This window comes from Oncorhynchus keta, chromosome 18 (assembly GCF_023373465.1).
Source record: "Oncorhynchus keta strain PuntledgeMale-10-30-2019 chromosome 18, Oket_V2, whole genome shotgun sequence".
In the NCBI taxonomy this organism is placed as follows: domain Eukaryota; kingdom Metazoa; phylum Chordata; class Actinopteri; order Salmoniformes; family Salmonidae; genus Oncorhynchus; species Oncorhynchus keta.
The window spans coordinates 19,900,180-19,922,867 of record NC_068438.1 but is presented as its reverse complement, the minus strand read 5'-3'; the positions used below and the strand labels follow the sequence as shown (position 1 = coordinate 19,922,867).

The following is a 22,688-nucleotide window of genomic DNA, read 5'->3' as shown; positions in this document are numbered from 1 at the left end:
ATATAGACACAAATTACATTTTAGATACTAGTCCGGCCGACTGATTAAAAAGAAATTGAGAGAGATATTTGTTCTTGCGTTTTTCGTGATGCTACATCGTAAAAAATATTTCAAACGTAAAAATCTTTCAACACCTTGTTTGTTGGAGGTTCTCTCCTCTCGTCCTCTCCTCCCCTGCCCAGTACAGAGGGTCCTTCCTGTAGACATGACTCACTTCCTTCAGAGGTGTCTCTGCCCATGTCATACCATGACCTCTGTCTTCCAGACAGAGAGAGCGGATGGCCAGACTGACATTTTGAAGAGTCCCACCAGAAAGTCTGAGTATTAAACAGACAATGCCTTTTGGATTCAATAGTTTGCACGGTTGACTTGTGATGTCTTTTTTAATCTTTATGAATACCTTTTTGTATTGAAATGTCATCTCCAGCAATACTCCATTCAACTCAGTCATGTGAGGGGTTATCAGTGAAGTCGACACATTCTATGTGATCAGACTGCTGCGGTAAAAGTAATACAAGAAACAGGAAACACAGCTTAACGTATGACTGTTGTTTAGTTAGAGACTATGGTACTGGTTTTAGAGGGTGACCAATACATCACAGTACACAGCTGAGATGGCAGGTTGGTGTTGGAGTTAGTGGTTCTGTGTGGGAAACTTTCCAGCTAGATGTATCTGTCCCCTGCAGAACTGGGGAAACCACAGACATCTGTGTGTCTACTCATTCTGAAACTTTGGTGGTTGGGCTTGTGTTACCATCTTTGTGGGGACATTTCCGGTACCCACAAGGATAGTAACACAAGCCCACCCACCAAAGTTTCAGAATTACCTACTGTCGTGACAGGTCAAATTGGCATCATTTTATTATTGTAAACTAAACCAATTATTAAATTCATTGATCTTTTGCTTTGATACCCATTTAAAAAAAATCTACTTTGCACATTCTTCCACTGCAAATCTACCTTTCCAGTGTTTTACTTGCTATATTGTATTTACTTTGCCACCATGGCCTGGTGCGTGGGGCTGCCACAGGAACCACCAGGCTGGGGAGACCTTCAGGAGGCTTGTTGTTAGGAGGAGCCTGAAGGACTGGGCTGTGGGGGAGCTCTGGTGCGCAACCTTGGCACCACTTCCCCAGGCTGGACAACTACTCTAGCCCGGACCCTCCAGAGCGCAGGCACAGGTTGAACCGGGCTGTGGGTAAGCACGGGAGATCTAGTGCTTACTACACGCACCTCTCCCTTAGGCTCCACTCCCACATTTGCCCGGCACGAGCGGAGCGCAGGCAGAGGACGCACTGCACCCTCCCAGCGCCCCGGAGACACAGCACGCAGAGCCGGCGCAGGATAACCTGGACCAAAACTGCGTACCGGCGACCAGACCCGCTGAGCAGGCACCTGGCTCAATGCCCACACTCGCATGGCACTTTCGGGGGGCTGCCCTATAGCGCACCGGGCTATGGGCACGCACTGGCGACACCGTGCGCTTCACCGCATAACACGGTGCCTGACCAGTAATGCGCTGCTTATAATAAGCACGAGGCGTGAGCTCAGGTCTGCTAACTGGCTTAGTACCACACCTCGTCTGCCCCCCCCCAAAAAAAATTCTGTGGCTGCCTCTCGTACCTGTCGCACTGCCGTGCTGGCTTCGCCAACATCATTCTCCTGTAGCCCTCCTTGCACTGCTCCATCGAATCCCAGGCGGGCTCCGGCATTCTCCCTGGGTCGACCGCCCACCTCTCTATCTCCTCCCAAGTTGTGTAGTCCAGATTCTGCTCATGTCAATTCCTCCTGTGATGCTGGCTGCTGTTGTTGCTGCTGCTGCTGCCGTCGCTGCTGTTTACCACGCCGCTTGGTCCGAGTTGGGTGGGTGATTCTGTCACGGTTTTCATATGGTGAAGGAGAGTCGGACCAAACTGCAGCGTGTATATTGCGATCCATGTTTAATCAAACAACGTAAACACGAATAAACACAAACACTACAAAACAATAAACGAAACGAAAACTGAAAACAGCCTATACATGTGTCAACTAACACAGCACAAGGACATCAAGACACTCAGGACAATCACCCACAATACAACCAAAGAATATGGCTGCCTAAATATGGTTCCCAATCAGAGACAACGATAAACACCTGCCTCTGATTGAGTACCACTTCAGACAGCCATAGACTAACCTAGAACACCCCACTAAGCTACAATCCCACTATCTACACACCACATACAAAAACCCATGTCACACCCTGGCCTGATCAAATACATGAAGAAAAACACAAAATACTACGACCAGGGCGTGACAGGTGGCTGGAGTCTTCAACGATTTTCAGGGCCTTCCTCTGACACCGCCTGGTGTAGAGGTCCTGGATGGCAGGAAACTTGGCCCCAGTGATGTCCTGGGCCGTACGCACTACCCTCTGTAGTGCCTAGCGGTCGGCGGTCAAGCAGTTGCCATACCAGGCAGGGATGCAACCAGTCGGGATGCTCTCGATGGTGCAGCTGTAGAAGTTTTTGAAAATCTGAGGACCCATGCCAAATCTTTTCAGTCTCCTGAGGGGGAATGGGTTTTGTCGTGGGAACGACTGTCTTGGTGTGCTTTGACCATGTTAGTTTGTTGGTGATGTGGGCACCAAGGACCTGCTCCACTACTGCCCCGTCGATGAGAAGGTCCTCTCTTTCCTGTTGTCCACAATCATCTCCTTTGTCTTGATCATGTTGAGGGAGAGGTTGTTGTCCTGGCACCACACGGCCAGGTCTCTGACCTCCCTATAGGCTGTCTCGTCGTTGTCGGTGATCAGGCCTACGACTGTTGTGTCATCGGCAAACTGATGGTGTTGGAGTCGTGCCTGGCCTTGCAGTCATGAGTGAACAGGGAGTACAGGATGGGGCTGAGCACGCACCCCTAAGGGGCCCCTGTGTTGAGGATCAGCATGGCGGATGTGTTGTTACCTACCTTTACCACCTGGGGGCAGCCCGTCAGGAAGTCCAGGATCCAGTTGCAGAGGGAGGTGTTTAGTCCCAGGGTCCTTAGCGTACTGACCAACCTGCCCTCTAAATACACCTTTGCTGTCTTCAACCAGGATCTCAGCGATCACTGCCTCATTGCCTGTGTCCGTCTGGGGTCTGCGGTCAAACGACCACCCCTCATCACTGTCAGAAATGAGAGGTTGAGGGGAGTGGAAGAATTAAAAACAAATTAAATTAAACTATTGTAAAATAGACTGTCCATAAAATGTATATAGTATGTATAAGCTGGAAATGCAGGCCTAAGTGTTGTTGTTCACTAGTTTTCTCCAATTGGGGGAGCAATTTCATAAAAATGTTTAAAACGGATACAAATTCTTGCCACCCCATGGCAAAATGAGTAGAATTGCAATGTTTTTATGAAATTGCTACATTTTCTCTCCACCATGGAAAAACGCGTAAAATTGCAGATTTTTTTTTTCTCTCCGCTGTCAAGAGAGGGGCCACTAAAATATTTTGCAGAGAGGTGACAAATCTCACTTAGGGCCCCCAAAAGGCTAGAACCGGCCCTGTAAATAAGATACACAGCAGGCAGTTCAAATATAATTACAGTATACAAACATCAAGCTAATGAAATAATCTCCGAATCTAATATCTCTAAATAAGAGCATCACTGTGATCATAGAGTCAATGCTCGGCAAAGAATTTGGCGAACTATGTTGATTACACAGTGTGTTTTACATATCAATATATTTTTTTTATATATACAGTATATCTAAAGTGAATGGATGATGTGAAAAGTGCCATTTCTTCTATGAATCCAGTGTTTTGGTGGAACAGTTGTCTCTATGAATACAGGCATTGCGCCTCCTCTCCCTGTCCCGGCATATCCTTTCCTTCTCCTATCTCTTTCAGCAGAGCTAAACCTCTTTTTCTCTCTCATCTCTCATCTCCTGCTTTACTCTATCCTTATGTGTGCTCTTTTTTTCTTATCTCTTTTCTCTCTAGATGCTTTCAGCGAGCCCTGCATTTAGCTTACTCTGTGCTGCGTGGAAAAGAAAAAGGCATGACCATTTCATATGAATAGATATGAGGTCTGCCTTGTAGTTCATCAGTATCATATCCAGTACCCACTTTTCTCTGTAGCCATTCCTGTGATTAACATCAGCATTTTATCTCATAGTATGTTGGTTATGTGTATCTGATGTGCAGCCCTTAATCTCATTCTGGTCTTCACCACAGACCATTTTCTATTACTCATCTCACATTATCACATCTATATTTACCATTGTGTTTTCTCTGTGGTGGATGGTGGGCCACTGGTCCTGTTCAGGGATTCATGTTCAGCCTGTAGATATATGGGTCATGACTGTGAGTAGCATACTATAGTGTTTGTGTTATGTTGTTACTCTTGTCAGTTATTATTTTGGGTCCCCAGCTTTGTCCGGCAATATAGGCTACTGTACAGTACAAGTGCAACAGTTTTGTGTGTGTATAGAAAGTAGTAGTACTGAACTCAGGGCAAGCTCTTAGTCATCCAGCGGGGTATTTGGTACAACGGGTAAGAGGGTCTCCCTCTGAATCTTTCAAAATGTTAATCCTCTTATGTGCCCCCTGTAACGCAAACACGCAGAGGCATGCATGGTGCACACTAGAGGTCGACTGATTTTATGATTTTTCAATACCGATTATTGGAGGACCAAAAAAGCCGATACCGCTTAATCGGCCGATTTATACAATAAAAAAAAGTATTTATTTGTAATAATGACAATTACACAATACTGAATGAACACTTATTTTAACTTAATATAATACATCAATAAAATCAATTTAGCTTCAAGTATATAATGAAACATGTTCAATTTGATTTAAATAATGCAAAAACAAAGTGTTGGAGAAGAAAGTAAAAGTGCAATATGTGCTATGTAAGAAAGCTAAAGTTTCAGTTCCTTGCTCAGAACATGAGAACATATGAAAGCTGGTGGTTCCTTTTAACATGAGTCTTCAATATTCCCAGGTAAGAAGTTTTAGGTTGTAGTTATTATAGGAATTATAGGACTATTTCCCTCTATACCATTTGTATTTCATTAACCTTTGACTATTGGATGTTCTTATAGGCACTTTAGTATTGCCAGTGTAACAGTATAGCTTCTGTCCCTCTCCTCGCTCCTCCCTGGGCTTGAACCAGCAACACAACGACAACAACCACCATTGAAGCAGCGTTACCCATGCAGAGCAAGGGGAACAACTACTCCAAGGCCCAGAGCGAGTGACGTTTGAAACGCTATTAGCGCGCGCTAACTAGCCAGCCATTTCACTTCGGTTACACCTGCCTCATCTCGGTAGTTGAACGCACGAAAGTGCTGTTTGAATGAATGTTTACGCGCCTGCTTCTGCCTACCACCGCTCAGTCAGATACTTAGATACTTGTATACTTGTATGCTCAGTAAGATTATATGCAACGCAGGACACGCTAGATAATATCTAGTAATATCATCAACCATGTGTAGTTAACTAGTGATTATGATTGATTGTTTTTTACAAGATAAGTTTAATGCTAGCTAGCAACTTACCTTGGCTTACTGCATTCGCATAAAGGCAGTCTCCTTGTGGAGTGCAACGAGAGAAAGGCATGTCGTTATTGCGTTGGACTAGTTAACTGTAAGGTTGCAAGATTGGATTCCCCGAGCAGACAAGGTACAAATCTGTCGATCTGCCCCTGAACAAGGCAGTTAACCCACCGCTCCTAGGCCTGTCATTGAATATAAGAATGTGTTCTTAACTGACTTGCCTAGTTAAATAAAGGTATAAAAAAAGTTTTTTTTTAAATGGCAAATCGGCACGAAAATACAGATTTCCGATTGTTATGAAAACTTGAAATCCACCCTAATTAATCGGCCATTCCGATTAATCGGTCGACCTCTAGTACACACACACATACACAGGCATGAATGTGCACACACACACATACACTCGCACAGGCACAAATCCACCAAAGGTCGCTCCAGACAGACCCTGTCAAAGGGTATCTCACAAACACATACACTTTCACTCGCATGTAATCCTACTACTGTTGCCTGCTACTGTGGGTAACATAAGACTATATTTGGAGAATTAACTGTTTAGTCATAGTCATATGGTCTTCTGTTACAGTACAGTTCATCTCTACATGCCCTTCCCTGATAAGGTGACTTCAGTTTGGATTTAGCTCGAGAGCATTGAAGCCCTGTGTGGACTGATATGCCTGCTGTGTCAAGAGCAGGCCCAGGTATGACTTTGACTCTGCAGAGGGGGATGTGTAGCTGGAAGACAAGACTGCTGACTAGGTAGAGTAGTGTGTCTGTGTCCTCTGACTACCCTTGACCCAGTTCTTCTGCCTCCTATCATCAAACCACATGCTCAACATATTGCATGCAGCAATCAGAGTGTAGTAGTGGGAGCTCTGTAGTAGTGGGAGCTCTTAACACGGAGATGTTCACTATGTGAGCACATGCGCATATCAGAAAGAGGGAGGTTTAGTGTGTGTACATGTGTGTGTGTCTCTGCATGGGTGCATGCGTGTGTGTCCTGGCTTGACTTCAAGAAGTCTGATAACTGCTGAAACCCATGAGAATTGACCTGTCCTCTCCTCCAGTGCCTGCTCAATCTGTTCCACTCACTAACCCCAATCAGCCTCTATCTACTTCCTCATCCTCATTTCCCTCTCCCTAGGCCTCCCTCCCAACAGTTCCCAGGCCCCTAAACTTAATCTGTTAATATTATACCCCATACCCTTACCCCACTGCCCCATTCCCTTTTCCCTCCTAGGCCTCTGGTCTGGATGTTCTGTAGCCCAGCAGAGAGGCATCAGATGGGGATTGATGACCAAAAGTCCCCCTGACTCCCCCAGGTCTGTTCCTATTGATCCCTGGCTGTCTGGCAGAAGAAGGACTAGGAGGGCTGATGGATGATGGTCCACTGGGATGGAGTGGAGACACTCAGTTAGTCTTGGATGTCTCACACAGCCTTTTCAGATCATCACTTTGCCCTATACAGCATAGCCCCAGCCAGCAAACAGGTCATCCCAGTAGGCTATAGCTCAGCTCAACTTGGCTCAGCTCATTTCTGTGAAAAGGGTAAGGCACAGAGCAGTCTCAAACTCCTGTCCCCATTTCAAGAGCTCAGCGAAGGAGAGCTGATGACATTTGTTTGTCTTATTTCAACATAGAGCCTGGCTGGAACAGAAATGGGGCAGCAGGTAGCCTCGTGGTTAGAGCGTTGGGCCAGTAACAGGCAGGTTGTTGGATTGAATCCCCGAGCTGACAAGGTAAAAACCTGTCACTCTGCCCCTGAACAAGGCAGTTAACCCACTGTTCTCTGGTAGCCCGTCATGGTAAATAAACATTTGTTCTTAACTGACTTGCCTAGTTAAATAAAGGTAAACATATATATATTTTTTTAAATTAAAGTGGTATTGTTGTGGTTTAGAATAGCCAACTAAACTACTTCCTCTGGAACTTGTTTTATCTTGATTCATGGTTGCAGAGAGGTGGAAAGCTGACTACCACCCTGAGCTAGATCAATGTTGTGTCATCTATCTGGTATGTTCAGTATCGTGCGTGTCTGGGTATGTGTGTGTGCGCGTCAGTGGAGGCTGGTGGGAGGAGCTATAGGAGGACGTGCTCATTGTAATGGCTGGAATGGAATCAATGGAATGGAGTCAACACATTGTTTCTATGTGTTTTATGTGTTTGGAGCCCTTCCATTCATTCCATTCCAGCCATTACAATGAGTATGTCCTTCTATAGTTTCTAACATCAGCCTCCTCTGGTGTGTGTGTCTCTGGGATTATCGACTGTGTTGTCGTCTGTGCTGTCATCTCCTCTCCCCTTCAGTCCTCAGCCTGTCTATCAGCCAATGATCTCTATCTGCCTGACATCACTACCCAATCATTCAGCTCTGTCCTCTCCTTGAGGGGGATATCTCACTATCAGCTCTCTTAATCCACTGTTACTGACAGCGATAAGTCCATTCCTTAAGATCTCCACATGCAGATAGCCCCTTATGTCTATGATATAATTAAGTAATAAGGCCCGAGGGGGTGTCGTATATGGCCTATATACAATGACTAAGGGCTGTTCTTATGCACAACGCAACGTGGAGTACCTGGATGCAGCCCTTAGCCGTGGTATATTGACCATATACCGCAAACCCCTGAGGTGCCTTATTGCTATTATAAACTGGTTACCAACATAATTAGAGCAGTAAAAATACATGTTTTGTCATACCGATGGTATACGCATTCAGGGCTTGAACCACCCAGTTTATAAACGTGGTTATATATCTGAGATGTTGTATTTTAAATCATATGATATTGGAGCGCATAAAATCACTTTACAATCGGGTGGATCAAAAGCCACTGGAGTAACAACCATGTTGTTATAGTTGGTTGTTGTGTTTGGACAGCATTGACATGTGTCGGTGTCATTCATCATATCCTTGTTGTTTCAAGACCTTTATTAGTCACAGTGTTGGGGTTTGTCTGTGATCTCACTTTGGTCTTAGACCTAATGTATGTGGAAGTGTTCCTTTAGTCTTAGTGGTTAACGCATCATGGATCTGAAAGTTATCCAACTTAAATGTCCTTATCTGTTGCATTACCTTCAGTAAGACGCATCTCACTGGTTTAGCCCCTTGATGGGCTAAAATTAGTGGGGAACTATATAAAAACGTATATATATTTTTTAAATACAATTTATTTTTCATTTCTACTTCATCTTTTGAATACTTTTTATGATTTTCTGATTCCATCATCAGTTTGTGTTAAAAATAGATTTTTCTTTGGTGGTTTCTGGGTCAAAAAATCTAGCTAGCTCAGCCAGCCATTGGTTAGGCCTTCAGAAGCTGTAAAGAAGGCCTCTGCCATCCAATTGTATTAGAGCAAAACAATTGGAGTTACCCAACAGTGAGCAGTAGCCTACGTCAAAGACCTAGCCAGTTTTACGAAGTCAGCTGTGCTTAAAATTTCTCTCTCTCTCTTTCTCTCTCTCTCTTTCTCTCTCTTTCTCCCCCCCCTTGTTCAGATGCTGTGAGTGCAGTGCCTCCCTGTCCCACTGGTACTATGAGAAGGAGGGCCGGCTCTTCTGCAAGAAGGATTACTGGGCCAAGTTCGGAGAGCTGTGCCATGGATGCAATGACCCCATCACCACCGGACTGATTATGGTAACATAGTCTACCGCCACAAAGAGCACAGTAACTAGATCCTCCTGACTAGAGTGCTAGAGATCCCTCTCCTCTCTGTCTTCACCAGTCAATATCTCCAATCAGCCACAGACTTGATACGACACTCCTGTTACAGTCTGTCGGATATGGTTTCCGCAACAACATCCACACAGAAACACTGGTCTCCACTTTACAGTACCTGTAATTAGACAGTATGCTTTACACATCCCTGTAAGCTTTACAGGGAGAGGCATTAACTGTTTCAGTAAAGAGAACGGTCTGAGAGGAGAGGTGTGAAAGGACATGTGGGTCAGTGGAGGATGTACATGAGATCTGCCCTTCTCTGATAAATTATGTTGGGTTGGTGTGGAATGGATTGAATAACTTCACTAGTCACCAGAGCAGGGGTCAGTAACAGGCGGGCTCGCAAGTGATTTTTTTTTTTGGCCCGCCAAGTCTTAAGAGTAAAAAAATATCTATATATATAAATCACTTGTGAGCCCGCCTGTATATACAGCTCTGGAAAAAATCTAAAGGCCACTGCAAACCTCTGTTTGACTATTTATAGGTACAGTGGGGCAAAAAAGTATTTAGTCAGCCACCAATTGTGCAAGTTCTCCCACTTAAAAAGATGAGAGAGGCCTGTAATTTTCATCATAGGTACACTTCAACTATGACAGACAAAATGAGAGAAAAAAAATCCAGAAAATCACATTGTAGGATTTTTTATTAATTTATTTGCAAATTATGGCGCAAAATAAGTATTTGGTCAATAAATATATTTTTACTGTTAACTATAATTTAGGGAAGGATTTATGTGGTTGTTTTTTTATTTTTAAAGACTAAATCACCAAGAATTCAGTTAAAAAATATTTTAATTCTTAAAATCTGTTCCCAAATATTCTTACAAATAAAACGAGAGACCTGATTGTGCCTCAATGTAATCAAGGTATGACATGTTTATGTTATTTTATGTTATTTTCAAATACAATCTATTTTTGGGCTTACTTGTGGTCAATTTTCTGGGTACAATTGTTTATAATGTTTCGGCACCCGACCATCTGCTCAGGCAAAATGGTGGCTTAATCTAGTTGCCTACCCCTGCACTAGTGGGAGTGCATTAATGTTTTGTTGATGATTGTTTCAAGCACTTTCAATGCTCAACAAAAATGATTCCACACTTATACTTATATTCCACACGCAATATGCATTAACTGCATTGCTGTTCATTCACCTCCGATTTTCTTTACATAGGTATTTTTCATTGGTAATCACTAGCTTCTAGTATTCACCACAGTTTCCTAGTGTAACAGGCTGTTGGAAAGAGATGACCAAGATGCAGCGTGGTAAGTGTCCATGTTAGATTTATTGGATAACTGAACACTGAAACACAGAGACAGAAAACAGGAACTAAGATCAGGGCGTGACACCTAGTACATAGTCAAATATGAATTTTCAATAGACAGATTAAAGCTTCCGCTAAGAGTTCTTGGAAATATGTCAGTCTACATTGTGAAAAATCCACATGTGAGTGTAGCCTGTGAGAAATAATGTTAATTGTGCGGTAACCATTTTATTCTCCCCAGCAGTAGCATGTCACACTTTGAAATGTGGTATTTTACCATCAAGCCATTTGAAGTGTGATTTTGCCTGGTTTCTCTCTTTAGTATGTCAAAAAGGATGAAATATTACAGTGACTTAATCCTTGTTTATGAGCTATGGTATGCTCAGTATGCCATCAGGGTTTCCAACCCAGGTAGATAAAAATGTAAATAGGTATTTTGTATTGCAAATCAGCAGTAGGCAGGCGGCATAGGCAGCGCATGAGTTTTAAGTTTGGGGAAGCTAATTCTCACCATGAGTTGTTTGGGCACCAGGTTCAAATAAGGGTAATATATTGAGAAATATGATAAAGATGACAACAACATTTGAGCCTGGTTGATTTCACATTGAGCCTGCTAAGTTTCTACATTACAATGTGCTTTCACTCTGCAATGTGTGAAGACATGATGTCACCTCCTTTCATTCCATGACCTCTGGGTCTGAACAAAAACTCTCACCAGAAATAGGTTAGTTTAGTCTGCTTCTTTCTTCTTTTACTCTCTGTACTTCAACTATTGTTGTCTTTGTTCAATCTCCCAGAAGCCTTTTCAATCTTGACCTGACCTCTGGACAGAACAATCCCACCACACTAAGATTAGGATCACTCCTACCAAAATTTGACCACCGCTTTTAACCCAACCTCTCTGAAAGACACATACATACACACACATACATAGGTTTTGGAGAGGTGCGGGGGGCTGCCACACTGGGCACCCGGGGAGCTGTTGTTGTGGGGAGTTTAAGTGCCTTGCTCAAGGGCTCAACGGCAGGCAATGGCATGTAGGATTTGATACCTGCAACCCTCCGGTTGCCAGCTGACTTCCAAAAAGATTTTACCCGTCTGACCCAGAATTTGAACTGGCAACCCTCCGGTTGCTGGCTCATCTCTCTAACCGCTAGGTTACCTACACTATCTCCAATAACACAGCCACCTTACTACACTGTTATGTAGCGTTTCTATTGGCTGAGGTGCCATTGATTAACCATTGTAATACTGTCTGGTACTCTATTTTTGCAGATGTGCCAAGCTTGTAGCGTCATACCCAAGAAGACTTGAGACTAATCACTGCCAAAGGTGCTTCAACAAAGTACTCAGTAAAGGGTCTGAATACTTAAGTAAAAGTGATATTTCATTTTTATTTTATATTAGCAAACATTTTTACGAATCTATTTTTACTTTGTCATTATGGGGTATTGTGTGTAGATTGCTGGGGGGGGATATTTCATCAATTTTAGAATAAGGCTGTAACTTAACAAAATGTGGAAAAAATCAAGTGGTCTGATTACTTTCCGAAAGGCACTCTATATTGTTAATGCTTATGGTGAACCCTGTTTTGAGGTAATATGTTCAGTAACTCTTAGAGAGAGTTAGTGCTTGTTGTGGTCGCTTAGTTAGGAACAAATACATATTTTTTAATATCCTGGAGCAGACCTCTTTGACGTGTGCAAACACACACTCATTCAATGTTTTTTTGCTCTCTACCATTTACAGTCAGGATTTGTATGTGTATGTCCTTCTCTGTATCTATGCATCCGTGCAAAAGTGTGTGTCATTTACACTCAACCCACAGCCAGGCTTCTGCAGTGCAATCTTAGTAATTAACCACCCACCCAGCGGAGGCCAGCAGAGCCAAAAGGGAATCAGAGATGGCAGCTAGAGCTCGCCCTTCCCTGCCCTGCCACCTGCTACCCATTACTCAGAGTCCTCTACAGGGCCAGATGTATCACTTACATTTCCCTTACAGTGTAAAGAAACCACTGACTTCCGACCATGGTTCAGTCCAACTGAAACAGTCAGGCAATCACGTTATCACAAAGATGTCAGACCAATGGTGTTATATATGGACGGACCAACTGACCGACCGAACCGAATGGCAGACAAGGTGAACTTCCTCTGCTGCTTTTCATTCCCTGCGCCTTGGACATATGACGTGATGCAGTCCAATCCCACACACCCTCTCTTGGCATCAGGCCAGCCAAACAGGGCAGACTGCATTTCGTCAGCCCACAAAAAGCATCCTCTGAAAGAGGGTTTTGTTTGTTGGAGCCGGGATAGAGAAAGCACTCTGCTGATTGAAATGTCACATTGATCAGGTCGTTTTTGTCGGACAAGAGAACAGAATGAATTGAGACATTTCTCACCGTGCCTCTGCTTTCGGTGAGGTTTTCCTATAAGGAGTCCAGAGCCTCAGATCAATGTAAGCAGCCATAAAGCCTCATTCAACCACTGTTTGTGGTTGGATTTGTGAACCAGTGCCACTCACCCTACACACGAGATGATATGGCCGTCTTGTACATTTTCAAGAAGCTTAACACTTGAACTTACATCTGTATGTAAGTCCTATCCTCTGTCAACCATGATCACAGAATCCTCCTCATGTAGGATGAGCTCCTCTCTCTCTATCTCTCTGTTTTCGCCATTGACTTCTGCAGCCTTGATCAGATGAGTGGTCAGAGTTAGGGGCCAGTAATTTATAGCGCCTATTCTGTTCAAGGTGATTTATGACTTGGATACAGAGCCAAGTGCAGTAATTCAATCCACTGTCCTGCTGCCTCCCTCCCCGTTGCCTCCCTCTCTCCTGCCTCCCTGGTTTCTACCTCCCTCGCTACTGACTACAGAAGAACCTCAGAGATAGTGTAATTTGGACATTAGTTAGCAGTAAAGAATTGTGCCGTTTCTCAAACCGCTTTGGTTAATTTCTTCCACTCTGGTATAGTGTTGGCGTGTCCTGCGGGTGTAGGTAGGCTATGTCCCTGCAGGTATTCAAACGGGGTCGCCATGACCCAGAGGCAAGCATGCCAACCACAGCCCCAAGAGAATGAACTCCCTTGGGTGGTTAATAATGCATTTAAAGGCCAGGGTCGTTTCAGTATTGTTATGAGTGGATGGATATTGGGAAATATACATATTTTCAAGAAACTTTACAGTACATGATTATGTCCCTCCCTTTCACAGACAATCACAGTTTAGCAACTTCTTATAACAACTCCCACTGGTGTGAGACCACAAGACACTCACTTTCAGACATTAAGACTGTACGATTTTCAGTTTGTCACCATGGTGATTGAGCAATAGTCAGTGAACAACATGTCCGATTCTGAAATTAGGATGGGAGCTGGTTTGTTTGTGTCTGGTCAGATATGCCTGGGGGTGAGTGTTGGGATGTAGACTTGAGTTACTGTAAGGGTTTCAGCATGTCACCGTAGAGGTTGAGCAACATTGGAATGGTAGCAGGAATGTGTATTTACAGAAAGGGGGCTTACATTTCCTTCCTGCTAAAGCTTTAGTGAGGTGGAATTTATTTACCATGACCTGTCTGCCCAGTCTTGTTTGACTGCCTGCAATGACTTTGTCAACATTTTCCATCCCACACCATAGAATGGAGAGATCTTTACATATTCACACGTATCCACGCATAACAATATGAACCTCAACCTGGTCTGACACTTTGATGAGCGTCTTGAAAACTCCATCGTTTATAACATTTTGGTACCTTTTCAGATTCAATATGCTTTGCTTTGTAGTGGGGTTTTCCAATTCTATTATACTTGTGGTGGCATGTTCACATTCCTCCCCAATAGAAACCTCTATCTGATGACTTTTTGACCACTTCTGCTTTATTTAAAAATAGAAACGACCTCCATGGAAAACTAGAATTTCACTAGTAGGGAAATAAAATAATTAAGGGCACAACGGCAGGCAATGGCATGTAGGATTTGATACCTGTCACGTTCTGTCCATCGTTCGTATGTGTTTTCCTTGTTTTAGTGTTGGTCAGGACGTGAGCTGGGTGGGCATTCTATGTTGTGTGTCTGGTTTGTCTATTTCTATGTTTGGCCTGATATGGTTCTCAATCAGAGGCAGGTGTTAGTCATTGTCTCTGATTGGGAACCATATTTAGGTAGCCTGTTTTGTGTTGGGTTTTGTGGGTGATTGTTCCTGTCTCTGTGTTTGCACCAGATAGGACTGTTTAGGTTTTTCACTTTTCTTGTTTTGTATAGTCTGTTCATGTATAGTCGTCTTTATTAAAAACATGAATAACCACCACGCTGCATTTTGGTCCGCCTCTCTTTCACCAGAAGAAAGCCCTTACAATACCTGCAACCCTCCGGTTGCCAGCTGACTTCCAAATTTTTTTCCCCCGTCTGACCCGGGATTTGAACTGGCAACCCTCCAGTTGCTGGCTCATCTCTCTAACCGCTAGGTTACCTACACTATCTCCAATAACACAGCCACTTTACTACACTGTTATGTAGCGTTTCTATTGGCTGAGGTGCCATTGATTAACCATTGTAATACTGTCTGGTACTCTATTTTTGCTTAATGTTCTATTGTTCTTCAGGGTCAGTCATTTCCAAGCGAAGACTGTATTGAAAAGTGATGCGGTTTCCTCTTGGAAGCATCTGACCCCGAAGATAACCTTTTCAAAAATGTTGTTACGATACAGCCTTATTCTAAAATGTATTTAAAATAATAATAATAATACTTCTCAGCAATCTACACACAATAGCCCCTAATGACAAAGCGAAAACAGGTTTTTAGAAATTGTATCCAATATATAAAAAATAAAAAACAGATATCTTATTTACATACGTATTCAGGCCCTTTGCTATGAGACTCGAATTTGAGCTCAGGTGCATCCTGTTTCCATTGATCATCCTTGAGATGTTTCTACAACTTGATTGGAGTCCACCTGTTGTAAATTCAATTAATTGGACATGATTTGGAAAGGCACACACAACTGTCCCACAGTTGACAGTGCATGTCACAGCAAAAACCAAGCCATGAGGTCGAAGGAATTGTCTGTAGAGCTCTGAGACAGGATTATGTCGAGGCACAGATCTGGGGAAGGGCACCAAAACAATTCTGTAGAATTGAGTGTCCCCAAGAACACAGTGCCCTCCATCATTCTTAAATGGAAGAAGTTTGGAACCACTAAGACACTTCCTAGAGCTGGCCAAACTGAGCAATCGGGGGAGAAGGGCCTTGGTCGGGGAGTTGACCAAGAACCTGATGGTCACTCTGACAGAGCACTGGATTTTCTCTGTGGAGATTGGAAAACCTTCCAGAAGTACAACCATCTCTGCAGCACTCCGCCAATCAGGTCTTTATGGAAGAGTGGCCAGACGGAAGCCACTCCTCAGTAAAAGGCACATGACCGCCTGCTTGGTGTTTGTCAAAAGGCACCTAAAGACTCTCAGACCATGAGAAACAAGATTCTCTGGTCTGATGAAACCAAAATTTAACTCTCTGACTTGAATGCCAAGCGTCACGTTTGGAGGAAACCTAGTACCATTCCCACGGTGAAGCATGGTGGTGGCAGCATCATGCTGTGAGGATGTTTTTCAGAGGCAGGGACTGTGAGACTAGTCAGGATCGAGGCAAAGGTGAACAGAGCAAAATACAGAGAAATCCTTGATGAAAACCTGCTCCAGAGGTCTCGACGTCAGACTGGGACGAAGGTTCACCTTCAAACAGTACAACAACCATAAGCACACCATAAGCACACAGCCGAGACAACGCAGCAGTGGCTACAGATGTAGGACCTTCATTTTATCACAGAGGAAATGTCAAATGTGTATTGTAATTTTGAGGTTTAAAATGGCTTCAGAAGTTTGTAGTTTCCACTTTGAAATTTCAGACTTGATTTTCCCTTATGAAAAATGAATCAACCCCAACAAAAATGTCCATTCATTATAATCCACATAATAATTCACATTTCCTGTTGCTGCAGGATTCTTTTCCAGCTGTAGCAAACTGGCTCAAATTAAGATCCTACGTTTGTAGAATCAGTCTGTCATCCTCCCCACTAGTACAGTAAGCCCTCTAAAACAACCAATGTTGGATGACATGATGGTGTCGCGTGAGTGCTTTGGCTAGCCCCCTTTTTTTATTTGGCATTTCAGACAGATGATTAAATATGATTGCCTGTCAGTCATAAGGTGAATGCACCAATTTGTAAGTCGCTCTGGATAAGAGCGTCTGCTAAATGACTTAAATGTAAATGTAAAGCTAGAGGAGCTTTGGAATCAGGGGAACTAGGGAAAGGGGGATGGGGAAGAGAGGGGGTATTTTCTGAAGACATCAGAGAGGAGACACAGCCAGCAGGCGCATGGGTGGGCCAGGCCAGGCAGGAAACGATGAGGTCATAAAAACAGAAAGCGAGAGCGGCTGCCGCTTGTTAGAGTTAGAGAACGAGGGAGGGAGGGGGAAGAGCAGCCTGTGATGTCGTTTCAGAGATGTGCTCAGCGGCAAAGGCGTGGGCAGCTCCTCGCTCTCTCTAATTTGGCCGCTGCCTCGGTGTTGTGACAGCGGTGTGGGCTCACCAGAATGAACTAGTCTTGCCTGGAGTAGAGTGGACTGTATAGGAAAGCAGCAGCAGGCGGGAGGCTGCCATGGTGTCAGATTTATTTTTCTGGGGATTTTGCTGTCTCAAGCTGTGGAAAAGGGACAAAAAGGTAAAATGGCTTTCCCTCTGTAGACTGTGATTGAGTGAAAGGGCTTGGCTAGCTTCAGCTTGTGTTGAGTGGGCAGGCTTGATTTAGCTGCGTTTGTGCTTTAGGTCTCTCTCTATTGCATGGTTTTAGTAGAAACAGAACATCAGTATTGATATTGTATCGTTCCCTAAAATTATGTTGTTAAGAGATATCTTCATGTTGAAAGGGTTGAAATGATCTCTAAGAAACTGGGTCCATGAAATACATTTTTTGTTTGTTTCATGAAATAGAAATTAGCCGGGGCAGGCACATGGTCTATATTTAGAGTAGGTCCTGCCCAGAGCCCCAGTTACAGTAGGCTAGGCTAGCTAAAGCTTGATTGTAATGCTGAGATGATTGCAGCCCTGCACTGTACATATGCACAGTATAAACACACATGATCATGTACACACAAGTGTGTGCCTCTACCAGTCTATCAGATGGAACTCAACGCTTCATTGACTTACCATGAGGTATCATGCTGATTCTATTGGCAGCAGTTCTAAAGCAGCCATAGCTCATCATGATGGTGTTGATGCTACAGGATGGCTTTAACATGCTGTTGATGCTACAGGATGGCCTTAACATGCTGTTGGCTAAGTGGTAGACAGGGGTTTTCCAATGAACAGGCTTGAATTCTAGCCCTGTTTAGGGCTGCTGGGTACTGTTTCTGCCACTTGGTCTGGTCTAATCATATTTTCCCAGTTTATTCTTTCTAAGTTAGTCGGAATCAGAAACAAAATGAAAGCCTGTGTTGCCAAATGAGATCTAAGTAGGAAAGAAGGCAGTGAACGGGGGAAGCCTAATGGTGATTGGAGGCACTATCTAGAAGCATCATGTTTTTTTTTGGGCTGTCCCCATATGATAACTCTTTGAATAACACTTTTTGGTTCCTTGTAGTGCCTTTCTACAGAGGGTTCTACCTGGAACCAAAAAGGTTTATCCTATTGGGATAGCCGAATAACACATTATGGTTCTAGATAGCACCTCCAATCACCATTTGGCTTCCCCCATTCACTGCCTTCTTTCCTATTTAGATCTCAGTTGGCAACACAGGCTTTGTGTTGCCTGTGTATCCTATCCACACACTCTTGTGTGTGGATAGGATACAGATGTCCTTTTTCTACTCAAGATCCAGGCCATGCTCCACTTCTCTTCTCTCCACAGTTTAGGTTTTGGTTTGGAAATTGAAAAGCCAAATTTCATTGCGTGATGAATTGATTTAAATGCAGGTTTCTATATTATAGACGTTCTACCCATCTGTTGTATGGAGATTTGACTGATCCTGATCCCCCAGCACCTCATCAAATGGATTTAGAATGTGGAATCCCCCATGAATCATCTTTGGAATTTGACCGAGAATTAACTCTCATGGAGTATCTATTACCTGCTGAATGTGCTGCTGATTTAATTTAAATTCCTGATGTCAACATCAGCTTGTGTAGCATGAAAAGTACTCCTTTTCCATTGGTTTTATGTGTACTTGGCAGTCTCAGTAGGCCTCAACAACAGAACATGTTGACGCCCTGAGCTAAACTATTGCAACAGTTCCATTGAACCTCAATAGCTCACTGGAATAGCTAGTCATCTCCAGGTTTCCCATAAAGTGGTTAGTTACACCAACCGGATCCCCTCTGTGCCAGCTCTGCATCACCTCAAGGTGCTGTGTGTTACAATTAGATCACTGTTACAGATGTATCCTGCCTGGGATGGGTTAGTGAAGTCATGGAGGTGTGTGTGCAATGTTTATATCAGATTAACTGACAACGTGTGTGTGCGTGTGTAGTGTTAATAACAGGCTAACTGACGCAAGGGGTCATACACTATGTTGCTAGTGTTTTATAGTCCCCATGACCCTCCACACATGGTCCATATCACTAAATCGGCAAGACCCTTTACAGGCCCAAAATGCATCAGTATAACTGGAAGTCCATACAGGAAACAGAAGTAAGCAACCGGCTAAAGTTCCAATATCCACACTAATAAGCAATGTAGTGGGCAATGGGCAAGCATTCTAAATGGTATGCTAGTATGGATATTAGAATATACTGTAGCATTGGCTCCAATTCACCTAGTCTACATGGTTGGACTCAACCTTATAGAATGAATAAAACAAAAAACAAAGATGCAATAGTTTTGGGAACTGAAAATGACCTAAACTCAATATGTATAATTCCCCTCTCATCTGTTGTTTACACAAGAGAACCTGAGAGTATCGTAGTGACATCAGGGGGTCATAAATACCTCTGATTGGTCCAACAGGGGGCATACACATTCCATAGGCTGTCTGAAAACACACACACACACCACTAAACGGATTAGCCTCCCAACTTATTGGTCGTCAAACACTTAAAGTTGAAACTTTAATGACACATTTAAGTACTGAAATGACAGCTTCTGAATGGCTGTTTCATCATCACCAGGGGAATTTCCTCATTCCCGTGTAACAGAACTCAGTTTATTACACTAGTGCGAACTCATTTCCATTATCACTCGTGCTTTGAGAGAGGCCTCAAGGATTTTTTTTCTGTTTATTTGCACTGATTTGGTTTACAGTGTAGAAAGAGGAGGAAGAGAGATGATTTATTGGACAAAGAACATTTAAAGATTTGCCTGGTTATATACATGAATAGTTTCAGGCAGGTTCCTGCTTTCTATTTTGAGATTAGTTGCATTTCTCACCACTGTATCTTCATCACAAGTCCCCAGCTGGTGCAGTTAGTGTTCATTATAGGATCATGCTTAATATGTGACCGCCTCCCTCCACCTCACCATGGTAACAGACCCACACACTGTTTCCAGATGCTTCTCCATGGCGACCGACCCAGTTCTTCCTGGGTACTGTCCGCCCCCCCAAAGGAAACGTGCTGATAGTTTGGATTGTTGTCACAGAGGTCCTGTGTGTGCCTGCCACATGCCAAGCCACACTGCTCTCTTATACACACACATACGCATGACTACAGAGGCGGGGGGGGCTGTGGGTAGTTACAGTATGTAGGTAGTTACAATATGTGGGTAGTTACAGAATGTAGGTAGTTACAGTATGTGGGTAGTTACAGTATGTAGGTAGTTACAGTATGTAGGTAGTTACAGTATGTGGGTAGTTACAGTATGTGGGTAGTTACAGTATGTAGGTAGTTACAGTATGTGGGTAGTTACAGTATGTGGGTAGTTACAGTATGTGGGTAGTTACAGAATGTGGGTAGTTACAGTATGTGGGTAGTTACAGAATGTGGGTAGTTACAGTATGTGGGTAGTTACAGTATGTGGGTAGTTACAGTATGTGGGTAGTTACAGAATGTAGGTAGTTACAGTATGTGGGTAGTTACAGTATGTAGGTAGTTACAGTATGTGGGTAGTTACAGTATGTGGGTAGTTACAGTATGTGGGTAGTTACAGTATGTGGGTAGTTACAGAATGTGGGTAGTTACAGTATGTGGGTAGTTACAGTATGTGGGTAGTTACAGTATGTGGGTAGTTACAGTATGTGGGTAGTTACAGTATGTGGGTAGTTACAGTATGTGGGTAGTTACAGTATGTGGGTAGTTACAGAATGTGGGTAGTTACAGTATGTGGGTAGTTACAGTATGTGGGTAGTTACAGTATGTGGGTAGTTACAGTATGTAGGTAGTTACAGTATGTGGGTAGTTACAGTATGTAGGTAGCTGTAAGTTATCTCCGCTCATTTGTAAATGGAAGATTTTTAACCAATGTTTTGGGCAGGTTTCTTGGAATTTCCAGATCAGGTGGTCTCATGCCGCATAGTTTCATTCTGAGTAATTGTAAATGAGCTAAATTAGCAGTGAGAGAAAGATAATAGAACATTCCACCCATAAGATACACACAGGGCTATTGTTAGCGTCTATCTTCTATCTCTCTCTCTTTCTCTCTTTCTGCTCTGTTTCTTCTTTGAGTGTGTGCGGCAGTAGCAGTTGTCAGATGTGGTTGGAGAGATGTGTTTGTGTGTAGGAAAGGGGTTTCGGGGGTCGACAAATGGCAGTAGCCACAGTGTCAGAGTGGCAGGTGTCGCACTGTCTCTTCCTCTATGTCCAGATGTCCTTCCTCTCCTCCACGCGGGGGCTCACACCTGAGACTGGCCACTGCCTGCTACACACACACCCATGCACACACACACACACACAATTCTACAGTGTTAAATCAACACTGACAGTGTTAAATGTGTCACTGGTTCAGTGTCTATACAGGTCCACACTTTGCAGTGTTAAATTAACACACAGCTTAGTGTAAAGCCTTATTTGCATATTACCCAGAGTTAACACCCATGACTGTATTTGTTCATGACAAAGACATGGTTATTGCTTTCATCCATTTTCAGTTCAGTGGCCTCCACCAAGTGAGATCCTGAGTGAATATATTGTCATACATTTTTTTTAAACCAAATACAACAAGTATTTAATAAGGCCTTATTTTGAGGGCCTAGTTTTACCCTATACAGTGGCCTGAAACTCATGGTTTTCAGGCCTGCAAGTCACATTATGATGTGACTGTAATTGTGTGGCCTTAATGAGTCGATGATAAGAAGTTGGAAACAGCAACGTGAGGAACTGACTCAGTGCAGAAAGACAACAAAACCTTTCAGAGGGAAGAAAAGCAGATGGCCCAAAGTATTTGCAGCCACTCGACATCAGTGTAAATCCTGCATTTAAGGTGGCTCTCCTTGTTCAGTGGGAGGCTTGGATGACAAGTGGGGAGAAATCCTTCACTAAAACGGGCCGCAGGCGAAGAGCATCTTATGGTCAAGTCTGCCAGTGGGTCCTGACAGCGTGGAGCATTGTCAAAAAATCCACTATCATCAACGGGTTTCGAAAGGCTGGACTGCTGCGTGTTGAAGGGGCAGCATGAGCTCAGAGGGGTATTTGCCTCCGGATGAAAGTGACGAGAGCGACAATGAAAACGATCCAACATCGGATGAAGCAATTCTGAGGCTATTCAACTCCGACACCGAAGGAGATGACTTCAGTGGTTTCAGTGCACAGGAGGAGGAAGATAGTGACCAATGACTTTCTTGGTAGGCTACTGTTTTAATTTTTGTTACAAGCCGTGTTTCGTTAAAGCCTATTTATTTTTGTTACAAGCCATGTTTCGTTAAAGCCTATTTATTTTTGTTACAAGCCGTGTTTCGTTAAAGCCTATTTATTTTTGTTACAAGCCGTGTTTCGTTAAAGCCTATTTATTTTTTGTTTACAAGTCGTGTTTCGTTTAAAGGCTGTGTAAAGTTCATTTGTTTCAATGTACCGGTAGGCACCTGCGGCTTATAGACATGTGCGGCTTATTTATGTACAAAATACATATTTTTTAATAATTCAGTGGGTGCGGTTTATATTCAGGTGCGATTAATAGTTCAGCAATTACGGTAAGATATGAGACTATCTAAACCGGAACAACCATTTCAATAAATCAAGTCAAATAAAATGTTATTTGTCACAT

The 22,688-nt window shown here is 43.3% G+C and overlaps 1 protein-coding gene across 3 annotated transcripts in view; it reads left to right on the top strand.

Annotated features, from left to right (window-relative positions):
- LOC118372754 (LIM domain kinase 1-like) overlaps positions 1 to 22,688 on the top strand; it is an 89,317-nt gene that overhangs the window by 39,388 nt on the left and 27,241 nt on the right. For 2 of the 3 annotated variants that reach the window (XM_052467573.1, XM_052467574.1), the window contains one exon: positions 9,023 to 9,161. In XM_052467573.1, coding sequence (XP_052323533.1) covers positions 9,023 to 9,161 — 139 coding nt within the window. Of the gene's footprint in view, positions 1 to 9,022; positions 9,162 to 16,967; positions 17,223 to 22,688 lie in introns of those variants that run through there. The other variant, XM_052467575.1, reaches the window with a different exon arrangement.